Below are 12,253 nucleotides of genomic sequence, written 5' to 3'. Positions count from 1 at the left end.
AGTCGAAGTGGTGACGGAAGTGAAGTTGTGAGGTTGCGATGGTTCGACCCGAAACGCATTGTCCACACACAATTCGCTCGGCGTTTTCCGGGCGACAGGGCCCGCGAGCTCTCTCAGCATCTGCGTGCCTCACTGTGACGAAAGCCCGCGAAGACGACCTTCGATCCCCCACGACAACGTCTACGAACAATCCTCCACCCCAATTGCGAAGCCAGCAATACCGCCACCATGTTCAAAGCCACCCGCGCCCTCTCCATGCAGCCAACTCGTATGTTGGCCATGCAGCCGACACGCATGGCGGCCATGCAACCTACGCGCATGATGGCCATGCGCCAGAGCCCCCAGCTCATGATGAGGCAGACAATGGGCCTGCGCAACCCCGTCCCCGTATGCCTCGCCGCCTTCCATCTTCTGGGAACTTGATGCTGACTATACTGCAGAAGGAGGAGCACGGCGGTAAGCCAATCACAGCGTCCACTTTATGCCATCGAACATGAATTGACGATTGACCATGTAGCCCACACCGTATCCCAGCGCATCCGCCAGCTCAAGAACATTCCCACTGAGATCTGGCCTCTGAGTACGTCTAGCCCTCCCTTTCCCTCATCCCCATCTCTGACTCTTGCTAACCCAAACTCTAGTCGTCGTCCTCGCGTAAGCCCCTCCATTGCGCCCGCATATACCCTCACATACACCCTCATAACACGTAGTCTAATACATCTACAGCATCGCCGTCGGCATGGCCTTCTTCTCCATCACCCGGAAACTCTGGGTCGACAAGACGCTCCGTCTCAAGCGACAGGGCAAGCAGGACTAGATGTCTGGCTGAGAAGGAAGGAACCGGATACGAGAAGGATGGAATCGGCGGGCTTGGAAGGGCTCCAGCAGCCATTGTGTATAGGTACAGCATACGGGATAGAGTCCGAGTCACGTTCGATAATCAAGCATGAGATCCCTTTGTGTTGTGTCGTGGGTTTGAATTTGAATCTGATAAACACGAGACATCTTGAATCGTGCCTTTGATATTGCAGCTGACATGGCGATGTACGAAGCAGAGCACCAGTGATTTATGTCGCGCTTCTTGAACTATAATGGTGATATGCGGCTCGTAACCTGATATGCACGAGACAGCACTTGGTATCAAATGTTTCCCAAACGCCTGCAAACGCCGTGCTATGAGACCAAAGAACCAAAGAGATTACACTGGCTTCGGTCCAGCCTCGTCAAGACCCTCCAGGCCCTGCATAGGGTCCATGGGCCCGTTCGCCTCCTCTTGAATCTGCTCACTTGCTTTGCGATCCTCCTCACTCACGGCATGCTTGGCCAACCAGCCCTCCTGCATTTTGTTAGCATATCAGACGTGTAATTTTTCAGAACAAAAGAAACGTACCTGCTCCCAGATGGCGGTCTTGCTGCCTAACCCTTCATTCGCGTCTTTCTGTGGCTTGGCTGCTGCTACCTTGATGACAGAACCGTATAGCTCGCTCCGGTCCATGTTGTCGATGGCGTCGGTTGCGTCGGTTGCAGTCTCAAACTCAACATAGCCGAACCCCCGGTGTTGATCGCCCTGGCTCTGGTTCTCCGGTTTGGGCAAGTTGACTTCGACAATATCGCCGAATGGCAGGAAGGCGTGGAAAAGCGTCTGCTGGGTGACTGCCTGGTCGAGGCCGCCGACGAACACGGTGGCCTTTAGTCGTGACGTGTCTGATAAATTCGACATGGTTGCCTGTGTAATGCGATTTGCGGCTTCGGTGGTAGGATAGTCGTGTTCTCTTGACTGCGCGCTGAAATTCGATATCACGTGGTTAGCGGGACCCACCTTGGCTGGCGCGCCCGCCATGGACCAGGGAAGGACAGGTGGATGGTCCATGGTGAAGCACGTCGTTGCCTCAACACCTAGTCCGCGCTCAAGACACATTGCGGACGCTCTTTAACACCACATAACCCTCCCGTCGCCCTCTACAAAACCCGCTCCCTTGTCCATCATTTTGTTCGTGCCGTATTCCCCAATTCGCTAATCTGACACCGCGGCGCCATCACCGCCAAACACCGTCATGGTCCGCCTACGAGAGATCCCCCGGACCGCCTGTTTCGCCTGGTCGCCAGGCCCGACGCAGCCCCTGATTGCTACTGGAACCAAGGCTGGGGCTGTGGATGCCGACTTTTCGAATGAAACACAATTAGAGCTCTGGGAGCTCAAGTTGGACGACAGTGAGCAGGGCGTCGAACTCAAGCCCGTTGCTACTGTGAGCGTAGAGTCGAGGTACTAGAGGATATTCCTAAGCCATTGGGACCAAAGAACTAAACGGCATGCCAGGTTCAACGACATTGCGTGGAGTCAACCCAGCGAACAGTACCCGCGGGGCATAATAGCGGGCGCACTCGACAGCGGGGCACTCGTGCTATGGGACGCAGAGAAGCTGCAGGCAGGCGAAGGGTCAGAGCGCATGGACAGCTGCATGCAACCACAGAGTGCTGACGTTATGCAGCGACGATGCGGAAATTGACCAGATCGACAAGCACACCGGCCCCATCCAGGCGATACAGTTCAACCCCTTCCGATCCAACATCCTCGCCTCGGCCGGTGCCAAGGGCGAGCTCTACGTCCACGACCTCGCCGACGACTCCAAGTCCTTCCGCCTCGGCAAGGCTGGAGCGAACCCCGACGAATACACTACACTGGACTGGAATAAGAAGGTTGCGCATATCCTGGCCACCGGTAGCAGCGGCGGCTTCGTCACCGTCTGGGACGTCAAGCTCAAGAAGGAGAACCTCACATTAAACCACTATGGACGGAAAACAGTCAGCGCGGTTTCCTGGGACCCCAATGTGCCCACGAGACTAGTCACCGCTATACCGACCGACCAGAACCCGCTCGTGCTGGTGTGGGACCTACGCAACACCAATGCGCCCGAGAAGACACTTCAAGCACACGACCAGGGCGTGCTGTCGCTTTCGTGGTGTGTGCAAGACAGCGACCTTTTGTTGTCTTGCGGCAAGGACAACAGGACGATTGCGTGGAACCCGCACACCGGCGAGCAATTGGGCGAATTCCCAGTCGTGACAAACTGGACCTTCCAGACCAGATTCAACCCTTCGAACCCGAACCTCCTCGCGACCGCATCCTTCGACGGCAAGATCGCAGTTCAAACACTACAAAACACTGGGGCTGGCGCGGACCAGAACAAGGCCGCGACGGAGGCGCCTGCAGGCGAGGATTTCTTCGCTCAGACCCACGCAGAACCCCAGGGCGCATCTTTCTCTCTGAAGACACCCCCGAAGTGGCTGAAGAGGAGAGCAGGTGTGGCTTTTGGCTTTGGTGGAAAGCTGGTGCGATTCGGCATCGTCGATAACAAATCCAAGATTTCTATCTCCACATTTGCTGTAGACTCGGACGTCAGCGCGGCAAGCGAAGAGTTCGACAAGGCTCTAGATAAGGGCGACATTACCGCAATCTGCGAGTCGAAGATTGCTAAGGCAGCCAATGAGGAAGAGAAGGCCGACTGGACCGTAATTGAGACTCTCACGTCGGAGAACCCGCGAAGCAAGCTTGTCGAGTACCTGGGCTTCTCCGACAAGGATGAAGAGCCAGAAGAAGAGAAGAAGGAGGAGAAGACAAACGGCGATGCGGATGAGGGGTCCTCGTTCTTCGACAATGCGACAGACGAGGGCAACTTCCTGTCCGATCTCGCGGCTTCCAAGGGCGCGAAGACCAACAATCCCTTCCAGATCTACACTGGTTCCGAGTCGGAAGCTGACACCAAGATCACCCGCAACCTCATGCTTGGTGACTTCAACGCGGCGTTGGACGTGTGCCTAAAGGAGAACCGACTGTCAGATGCTTTCATGATTGCCATCTGCGGTGGAGAGAAGTGCATCGCCAAGGCACAGGCTGCATACTTCAAGAGACAGTCCGACGCACCCAACTACCTGCGCTTGCTTGCGTCAGTGGTCGGAAAGAACCTATGGGACTTCGTATACAACGCTGACCTCAAGGACTGGAAGGAAGTCATGGCCACGATCTGCACATTTGCCGACCAGGCCGACTTCCCCGACCTTTGTGAGGCTCTCGGAGACCGTCTCGAAGAAGCCATCTCTGAGGAGGAAGGAACGTACCGAAAAGATGCGTCTTTCTGTTACTTGGCTGGTTCCAAGCTTGAGAAGGTCGTTGTCAACTGGGCACAGGAGCTTCAGGAGAGTGAAAAGGCAGGCATCGAGCAGACCGACGGCGACAACAGTTTCTCTATCCACGCACGATCACTACAGGAGTTCATTGAGAAGGTCACTGTATTCCGAAAGGTCACCAACTTCAAGGATGCCGAACAGCAAAAGGAGGACGACTGGAAACTCGAGCCTTTGTACGCAAAGTACGTTGAATACGCTGACATCGCATCTGCCCACGGTCAGCTCGCAATTGCGGAGAAGTATCTGGATCTCCTGCCTCAAAAGTACCCAGCTGCAGATGTTGCCAGGAACCGGGTCAAGCAAGCCACAAGGAAGGTTGCAGCTCAGCCAGCGGCAGCACAAAAGCAAGCCCAATCAACCACTGCTGGTCGTCGTCAAGTTGTGGTCCCGTCGTATGGACAGCCTGCACAAGCAACACCGGCACCGCCCCAGCAGACGCCCTACGCTCCGGTCAACCCTATGCAAACGCAACCAAGAGCGTCACCTTATGCCCCAGTCAACCCCCTATCCTCGCAAGCCCAGCCCACTGGACCGTCAACATTCACACCAACAGCAGCACCCGGCAACTCGTACACACCGGTCGGTTACCAGCCATCTCAGCCTCAGGGCTATGGTTACAACGCAGCGCCCCAACAAGGAATCGCACCTCCGCCACGCAACTTCTCAAACTCGCCATCAATCGTGCCAGCAGCCAACAGGGGCAGCATTCCTGCCTGGAACGACACACCAGACTTCGGTCCCCCCAAGCCAGCTTCGCGTCGCGGCACTCCTATGAACACTGTAGCTTCTCCGTTCCCGAACCAACAGCAGCCCCTCGCAGGCCCACCTCAAGGTCCATTCTCCCCAGGAGCAAGGTCGACACCTCCACCTCCTCCAAAGGGTCCTCCTCAAGGTCCTCCCCGGATGACTTCTCCTCCGTCTGGACCCCCAACTGGTGCTCCGAACCCATACGCACCAGCGCCAGCGTCAAACAACTATGCCGCTCCGCCTGCTGGCTTCGCACCTCCACAGCAGGCACCAGTACAGCGTGGAGCATCGCCATACCAACCACCGACTGCTGCCGCTCCGCCATCGAACCGCTACGCTCCTGCTCCAGGTTCACAACCATCGGCTCCCCCTGGACCAATGGGCGGAATGCCACCGCCACGGAACATTGCGCCTCCTCCTGGCCAGTTCACACCTGTAGGATCAGCATATGCACCGTCGCCTGTGCAGCAGATGCAACCTGCAGCTGCAGCGCCGCCACCAAGGGGCCCGCCTCAAGGACCTCCGCGTGCAGGACCTCCTCCAGGCGGTCCTCCAGGCGGTCCTCAGGGCGGACCACCAAGGCCCGATTCCCGACCTGGCACCGGACAATCGCAAGCGGCAGCGCAAGCAGCGCCCAAGTACCGTAAGTGCTCCCCAAACCACACACAAGAATCATCTCAATCTAACCCCGCAACCTAGCTCCCGGCGACCGATCCCACATCCCCGACGCCTCGCGCCCCATCTACGAGATCCTCGACGCAGACCTCCAACGCGTCAAAGCCAAGGCACCAGCCCAATACAAACAGCACGTTGCCGACACGGAGAAGCGGCTCAATATCCTCTTTGACCATCTCAACAACGAGGACCTGCTCAAGCCTGATACTATCCAGCAGATGAATGAACTCGCGGCCCAGATTCAGGCTAAGCAGTATGATGCTGCGGTTGCGATTTTCTCGGATCTCATGACGAATAAGACGGATGAGGGGAGTAATTGGATGGTAAGTTTATATGAGATTTGTACTATGTGATTTGATGAGGATGGAGTGCTAATTCTTGGTTGTGTAGGTTGGTGTTAAGCGGTTGATTCAGTTTAGCAAGTCGACTGCTTAGGGAGCTGGTGCTACGAAGGCTACTGCGACTGCGACTGCGGCTGCGCTGGTCGGTGGTGCTGATGATGGGTATGTCTACGTGGACAAGGTCTACGTGTACAAGGTGTATAAGTAAAGGGTTGGAAGGGGGGTAGATGGAGATTAGTTGGAATAGAGATAGTTTCGAAGGAATGTCTTTAGCGCTATGCATTGCTTAGAGAATGAAGATAGCTGCATGATTTGTGTGTATGGGCGCGTGATGGCTATGGTCATGGTGATGAGGCGTAGTTTGTGGATGAGTGATGCGTGTTGGGTGTAGATGCATAATGGATATGCCTTCTTTGCTTACGCGATATATGTTTTCCTGTAAAGTACGTCTCATGTAGCTGCTCCGTTCCAAAGTTTGCACAAAGACAACACCACCAAAGTCGGATACGCTATCAATCTCAAATTATGTGCCGGAGTGAACAAGGCCATACGGACCCAATCATATGTCAATTGTAACGCTTGGTACAGAGTGAAAATATGCCAAACTTTGAACCAAAGTATGTGAATTCGTTCTTTAGAAACCTGACAAGATTGTAATCCCGCTGCAACACTCTTGTGCTTCAACCCACCTACGTCTCTCAACAGCAACTGCACAAACAATCACCTACAAGTCTGAACGCCATCAACCTCTAACCAAGGCACACCGTAAACCACATCAGCACCACATAAACACCACACCACCACACAAGAAAACTTTGGAAAAGCGTCCACGAAAACGAACACGCGCGTGGAGCCATCTTTCTCCGCAGTCGAACGACATATCTACATATCGTACCCTATCTACAACGCCTGCGAAGACGACAATGGTTTTTAAAAGCTTCATATGGCTGTGGATAGCAGTATGCGTCCTGTTCTTCATGCACATGGTGTTGCTGATGTGGATTAATGGAAAGGGGATGCCGGGGTGGTTGAGGGGGTAAAGGGGATAAAGGGGATTAGGGGATTAGGGGAGGGAGGGAGTGGAAGAGGAAGGTGTGGAAGAGGGTATGAGGGGCTGTGGTGAAGTGGTAGGGGGTGAGGGTGGAGATGCTGCAATGTAGAGGACTGTATCAGTACGTGGACGGTGGGAGGGGCTGTGGTAGTGAGCATGCAGAGGGAGGTGATGGTCATGTTGATGCGAAGGATGCTCTGATACTTTGGGTGTTGCAGTGTCTTGGTTTGTGGTATGGAATCAGAAGGCAGAAGAGATCTACCGAGAAAGGTGTGAATATTAATGTAATAAAGGCGTGGGTTCTGTATCATGGAGGGGAGAGAGGGAAAAGGCCCTCGGTGACAGCTCGATTGCCTGGTACTTGCTTGGGATGCAAAGCTTTCCGTATGGGCAGAAGAGTACGACTCTAACGTCTGGTGGCTATTAGTAGCGCGGTGTATGTAGGGAAGGAGCGTCTTAGGAACACTTCAGACGGTCTAGCACTGACATTGGAATTCTGGGTAGTTACATCTCGATGAAGTGGATATCATGGACATGTCAAGACAATAATAACTTCTACTAAATCTAATCCAGCACGATTTGCACTCGGCACTTGAATATGCAGGCGATCAATGTGAAACGTTGATTCATTAACCTAATCTTGACGCTTTAAGAGTCTTCTCCGCTTCGAACGGAAATCAGAAAGCAGATGCAGACTCATGATAGTGAGCCTACACAGTCATTGCGAGGGGGCTTCCCCGAAGCGCCAGAGACTTCAGACAAGCCTCCTCGTAATGACTGTGCAGGCCCACTATCGTGAATCTGCATCAAGATGATCAAGCATCCTCAATCAGGAGTCCGACTTGAACACGAAACTCTCATTCCAACCCCTTTACGCCCTCGCCTTTCTCAGCCTCGATAACGTCGCCTTGCCCGCCCTACTATCGTTGCCCCGACCCAACTCCTTCGATATCCACTCGCCCACCTCTGCCAGCCCCTCGAGATCAACTCCAGTCTTCGCACCCAAACTGTGGAAGCAATGCACCAAGTCCTCCGTCGCAACATTCCCCGTCGCACCAGGACTGAATGGACAGCCACCTAGCCCACCCACCGCCGCATCAAACGTACGAATACCGTGTTCGAGAGCAACGACGGAGTTGACGAGCGCCTGACCATATGTGTCGTGGAAGTGGAGTGCTAGGTCATCCTTATTCACACCAGCGGCGTTCAACGTCTTGAGTAGCTCGAGGGTCTTCGGTGCGGTGCCCATGCCCGTGGTGTCTGCAACTGATATCTCGTCTGCGCCCATCTCCAGTAAGCTCACTGCTAGCTCTGCGACCTTGTGTGGGTCAACATCCGGGCCTTCGTAGGGACAGCCGAGGGCGACGGAAATGTAGGCCCGTACTTTGAGGTCCATCTCCTTTGCCTTTGACATGATGGGCTCGAAGCGTTGTAGCGACTCGGCAATGGAGCAATTTGTGTTCTTTTGTGTGAAGGATTCGGTCGCTGCGGTGAAGATGGAGAGTTCGTGGATGGGGGCTTGGGCGTCGCGGCTCGCGTTCATGGCTTCAGCGCCGGAGGAGGCGGAGGGCATGGCGTTGGGGTCTGAGGAGGAGGTGTTTAGGGCTGGTCCGTTGTCGGTGCCGGGAGATGGTGGAGGTGTTGGGTATGCGTCCTGGTCTGGCTGCGACTTGGACTGCCACATGGAGAGGAAGTTGTCGAAGCCCTTGACGTTCGGGAGGAGCCATTGGTATATGATCGGATGCGGTGATTGGGGCGTTCGAGAGAGGACGTGTTCGAGAATCTCAGCCGAATTGGCCATCTGTCTTGGTGGTCAGCGCATGTCCTCAGCTTCAACAGTCGTGGCTCACCTGTGGCACCCATTTGGGCGAGACGAAAGAGCCTGCCTCGATGGTAGTCAGACCCGTCTTGGCCAGCCTCTCAATCAGCTCTATCTTGGTCGCCAGCGGTATTGTCTGCTTCTCGTTCTGCAACCCATCGCGTGGCCCAACTTCCACAATGCGAACGTGGTCTGCGCGGCTAGAGGCGGCTGAAGCAAATGTTCGTCGCGGGCACGGGTAACGCGCAGCGAGACGCGCTGAACGGAGGCAGAAGAACTTTGAGGTCATGGCGATAGTCTGCGTGGATGTAGTAGGCGACTCAGGGTTGCATTCAGAGGTAGGACATGACGTGCATAGCTGTCAGACGGTTTGTGGGGTTGATGTTTGCGGGGATCAGGTTATGCATGGACCGCTGAGCCAAGCTTGGAGCTCCAGCCTTGCCCAGGAAGAAGCTTCGACACTTCACACGCGAGCATCGTGAACGTGGAGCATTGCATCTCATGCATCGTGAAGCGAGTTGTAGCACTTGGCATCTCAGACTGCATTCAACTCCTAGCAACATGGAGTTACTGTACGACATCTGCTTTCACTGAAATCTTGGCACGCTCTAACTGCATCCGCTGCGCCGCGAAGCTTCCAGATATCGGTCTCTGACATCAACATCTCTCAAAGACCGCGACTCTCGAGCAGGCGGGATACTCGGGAAGTTCTCCCTTCGCTCCCCACTTCCGATTGTGCACTTGAATTGCGCCATCGACGGCCACAGGTTCGTCTCCACGAGAGCTCCATGGCGTCGTGGGAAGTCGAAATTACCTGTGCAAGCTAAGGCGCTTCCAGCTAGTGAGCCGAAACTCTGTCAAGCGCTCTCCACCACAGCCAATAGTCAATTCACGTGCTAGACATGTATCTAGCGGATCTGCACGCAGTATTGTGTCGAACCGCAACCATCAGACCGCTCTTCTGCGTCGCTTCAAAGCGCAGTGTCCGCGTGTGCAAGAGCCGGATGCGTTCAGACGATATCGACGCTAATACCCAAGACCCAGCGGGTCCTATCGACGGTGCTGGTTGCTAGCGCAGGGTTCAAGTGGAGACCATAAATAGAGGTCCGAGGAGCCCTAGTCGCTGTTCCAACCGCAGCCGCCGGTTGTTCAAGATCCAGCGCTTGCGGGCGCCCTCGTTTCTGTCGTTCCCTACCAAGTGCCGGCGAAATGACGATCTTCGAGATGTAAACACGGAAGCATTTCTCCATACAGACTGCCTCGGCCTGGCCAGAGTCTTTGAAACGTCTGCTGTCGGGCCGGGCATCGTAGATTTGAGGGTCCCGGAAGCGAGCCCTGGAGATCTTGTACAACTCTACCTGGCGCCGGAAGAATTGGCTAGGGCGGAGATGAGGATTTTAAAGAGTAGCCATGGCCCGCTCGCTTCGAGACATGTCCCACAGCATGGCGTAGCTGCTCTACTCGTACGTGTCGGACAAACTCCGACCCTCAGGCATTGAACGTTTGATGCATCATAGTGGGATGATTGTCGGACATTGCCCGGAGCTTGAGAGTGAATGTGAGAAGCCGCAACTGTCCTATCATTTTGTCTAGCCTGGCAGAAGCTAAGCCTCTTGCCGGCATCCGTGAGGCTCTCCGTCCTGTTCGGTGCGATAGCAAGGCCTGGAATCAGGAGACCATACGCGGGTCTTCTGCGGATAAAGGAGGGCAGACTGACACGACGAATTCGTGAGAGACGTACCAAGTGGGCAAACGAGGTCTGGCTCGTATCCCCATACTACCCCGCGTGTGCACATTTGCGCAGGCGCATGGACGGTGAACTGCTTCCCCAGGTACGGACGGCTAGCGACCTGTCTGAGAATGAAACCTTGTCTAGCAACACAAAAGCCATCTGCTGACGGGAGGTTGAAGCTGCTTGTTACCTGAGACAAATCGTTGAGTGGTGGAGCGCAGCCAGCATACCAAAGTAGCGCATGGCTCCGATGCATGTCTGACTTGGCGCTCACGTGCACCATGGTATGATGAGGCTAGCGTGTGTGAATCGGTGAAGACGCCATTCGACGACGGATGGCACGCACACGAATAAGGTGGGTGACGGCTGGACTAGCTGGAGTTCGGCACCTGTGCGGCGGCCGCAGCCACGGCATCATGGACTGCCTAGTCCGGACGGGTGAGGCTGTTGGGAGATGCGATGAGGGAGGGCGGAGGGCGGAGGGCGAGCTCATGAGCTCATGAGCTCATGAGGTGTTTGGGGAGTGCGACGGACTGGGTGCAGTCGCAGTCGCCGTGGGGGTGGCAGTCGGATGGCCATGGTCATATCGCGCGCTCATCAGGCCCGCATGGCTGTTATCACAGCGGGTCCCACAAGAACGGTTCTGCCAAGAGGCATGCGGAGCAGGCGACAGCAGCAACGACAGCTGCGCAGTGCTGGCAGTCGTCCGGTACTGCCAGGCACCCCGGCCATTGCGTGCAGCTCTGCATCATCCACGCCTGGGCCCGCCGTGTCCTCAGTCCTCGATGTCATCGCAATATCCGCGCCGTCAGACGTGCCCTTCGCGTGCAGAGGTGCGCAAATTGCATCACGCATCCCAATCCGTTGCGTCTTATGCCTTGCGCCTTGCGGCAGATCAGTGTCGGCTGCGGGGTTGGCCTGTCGTCCTGTCAATGAGCGACCGTTTCTTTAACCTTGGTTTCCTTACGTACTCGTCCAGGGCTGGCCTTGGCAGAGGCTTCACAGCGGGCGGCTTGTCGCTGCCTGCTCCCACTGGCAAACCTCAGCGCGGCCATGCCAGGCTGTCCTGGCGCCCTTCTACACAGCTTCGATGCGTCTTCGCGACGGCACCTTGATCGCCTCGGTCGGCTCCGTGACCATTTGCGTGCGGTCATTCGCCCGGGCCCTCACGTTGCCCATGCTGGCCCTGACGCTATCAGCAGCAGCCAGCGCTGGCCGCCTGCAGCTGTGCAGCACCTCGCGAGCCGAAGACGCCCTGGACGCCTTCACCCCGGAGCCCTCGACACAAGCTCTCTCAGTGGCTGTGGCCTCGTAGCTGCTCCGAACTTAGCGGCCGGTAGCAGATCGTGTGCGCTGCAGCCTCTCATTCGTGGAGTCTTGGTGGCGTCCAGCCCTCTCCGTCCTGCAGCAGGCCTCTGTCGCCATCCACCCTGCTCTGCTGCCGGGGTGCCACCATTTTTCCACGATGTAACCCGACGCTACCTCGCCCTGCCCTGCAATTCGCCGTCACCGTGTGGGGTGTGGTAGGGGTTGCCACAGCCAAAGCCTCGCTGCCGCTGCGAGAACATGCGGGCACCTGGCCTACTCGCTGCGGGCCACATCCTTCATGCACATCTCTCAAGATGACCACCTCTTCTCTTAATATCCTAGCGTCGAGTATGCCGCGGCATTTTGCATCCTTCATCTTGGCAGAACCAGAGCCC

At 55.9% G+C, this 12,253-nt stretch overlaps 4 protein-coding genes across 4 annotated transcripts; 2 read left to right on the top strand and 2 right to left on the bottom strand.

The window, feature by feature from the left end:
* Nucleotides 1-228: 228 nt before the first annotated feature.
* Nucleotides 229-817, top strand: J4E79_002315 (uncharacterized protein; the record flags this gene model as incomplete). The annotated part of the gene is made up of 5 exons (XM_049351215.1): nucleotides 229-387; nucleotides 441-456; nucleotides 518-580; nucleotides 642-654; nucleotides 727-817. The coding sequence occupies 5 exons, from the start codon at nucleotides 229-231 to the stop codon at nucleotides 815-817; spliced, it is 342 nt and encodes a 113-aa protein (XP_049213853.1).
* Nucleotides 818-1,198: 381 nt separating this feature from the next.
* On the bottom strand, nucleotides 1,199-1,720 carry J4E79_002314 (uncharacterized protein; the record flags this gene model as incomplete). The annotated part of the gene is made up of 2 exons (XM_049351214.1): nucleotides 1,199-1,336; nucleotides 1,391-1,720. The coding sequence occupies 2 exons, from the start codon at nucleotides 1,718-1,720 to the stop codon at nucleotides 1,199-1,201; spliced, it is 468 nt and encodes a 155-aa protein (XP_049213852.1).
* A 334-nt stretch (nucleotides 1,721-2,054) lies between these two features.
* On the top strand, nucleotides 2,055-6,156 carry SEC31 (protein transport protein S31; the record flags this gene model as incomplete). The annotated part of the gene is made up of 5 exons (XM_049351213.1): nucleotides 2,055-2,263; nucleotides 2,318-2,437; nucleotides 2,490-5,575; nucleotides 5,632-5,930; nucleotides 6,043-6,156. 5 exons carry the CDS (start codon nucleotides 2,055-2,057, stop codon nucleotides 6,154-6,156), a joined length of 3,828 nt encoding a protein of 1,275 aa, XP_049213851.1.
* Nucleotides 6,157-7,870: 1,714 nt separating this feature from the next.
* Nucleotides 7,871-9,107, bottom strand: J4E79_002312 (uncharacterized protein; the record flags this gene model as incomplete). Its single annotated transcript, XM_049351212.1, has 2 exons — nucleotides 7,871-8,800; nucleotides 8,850-9,107. The coding sequence occupies 2 exons, from the start codon at nucleotides 9,105-9,107 to the stop codon at nucleotides 7,871-7,873; spliced, it is 1,188 nt and encodes a 395-aa protein (XP_049213850.1).
* Between the last annotated feature and the right edge of the window lie 3,146 nt (nucleotides 9,108-12,253).

The sequence above is a fragment of the Alternaria viburni genome (genome assembly GCF_023758015.1).
Source record: "Alternaria viburni strain BMP 2772 chromosome Unknown scaffold_4, whole genome shotgun sequence".
Lineage (NCBI taxonomy): Eukaryota > Fungi > Ascomycota > Dothideomycetes > Pleosporales > Pleosporaceae > Alternaria > Alternaria viburni.
This window is presented reverse-complemented; position numbering and strand designations above follow the sequence as displayed.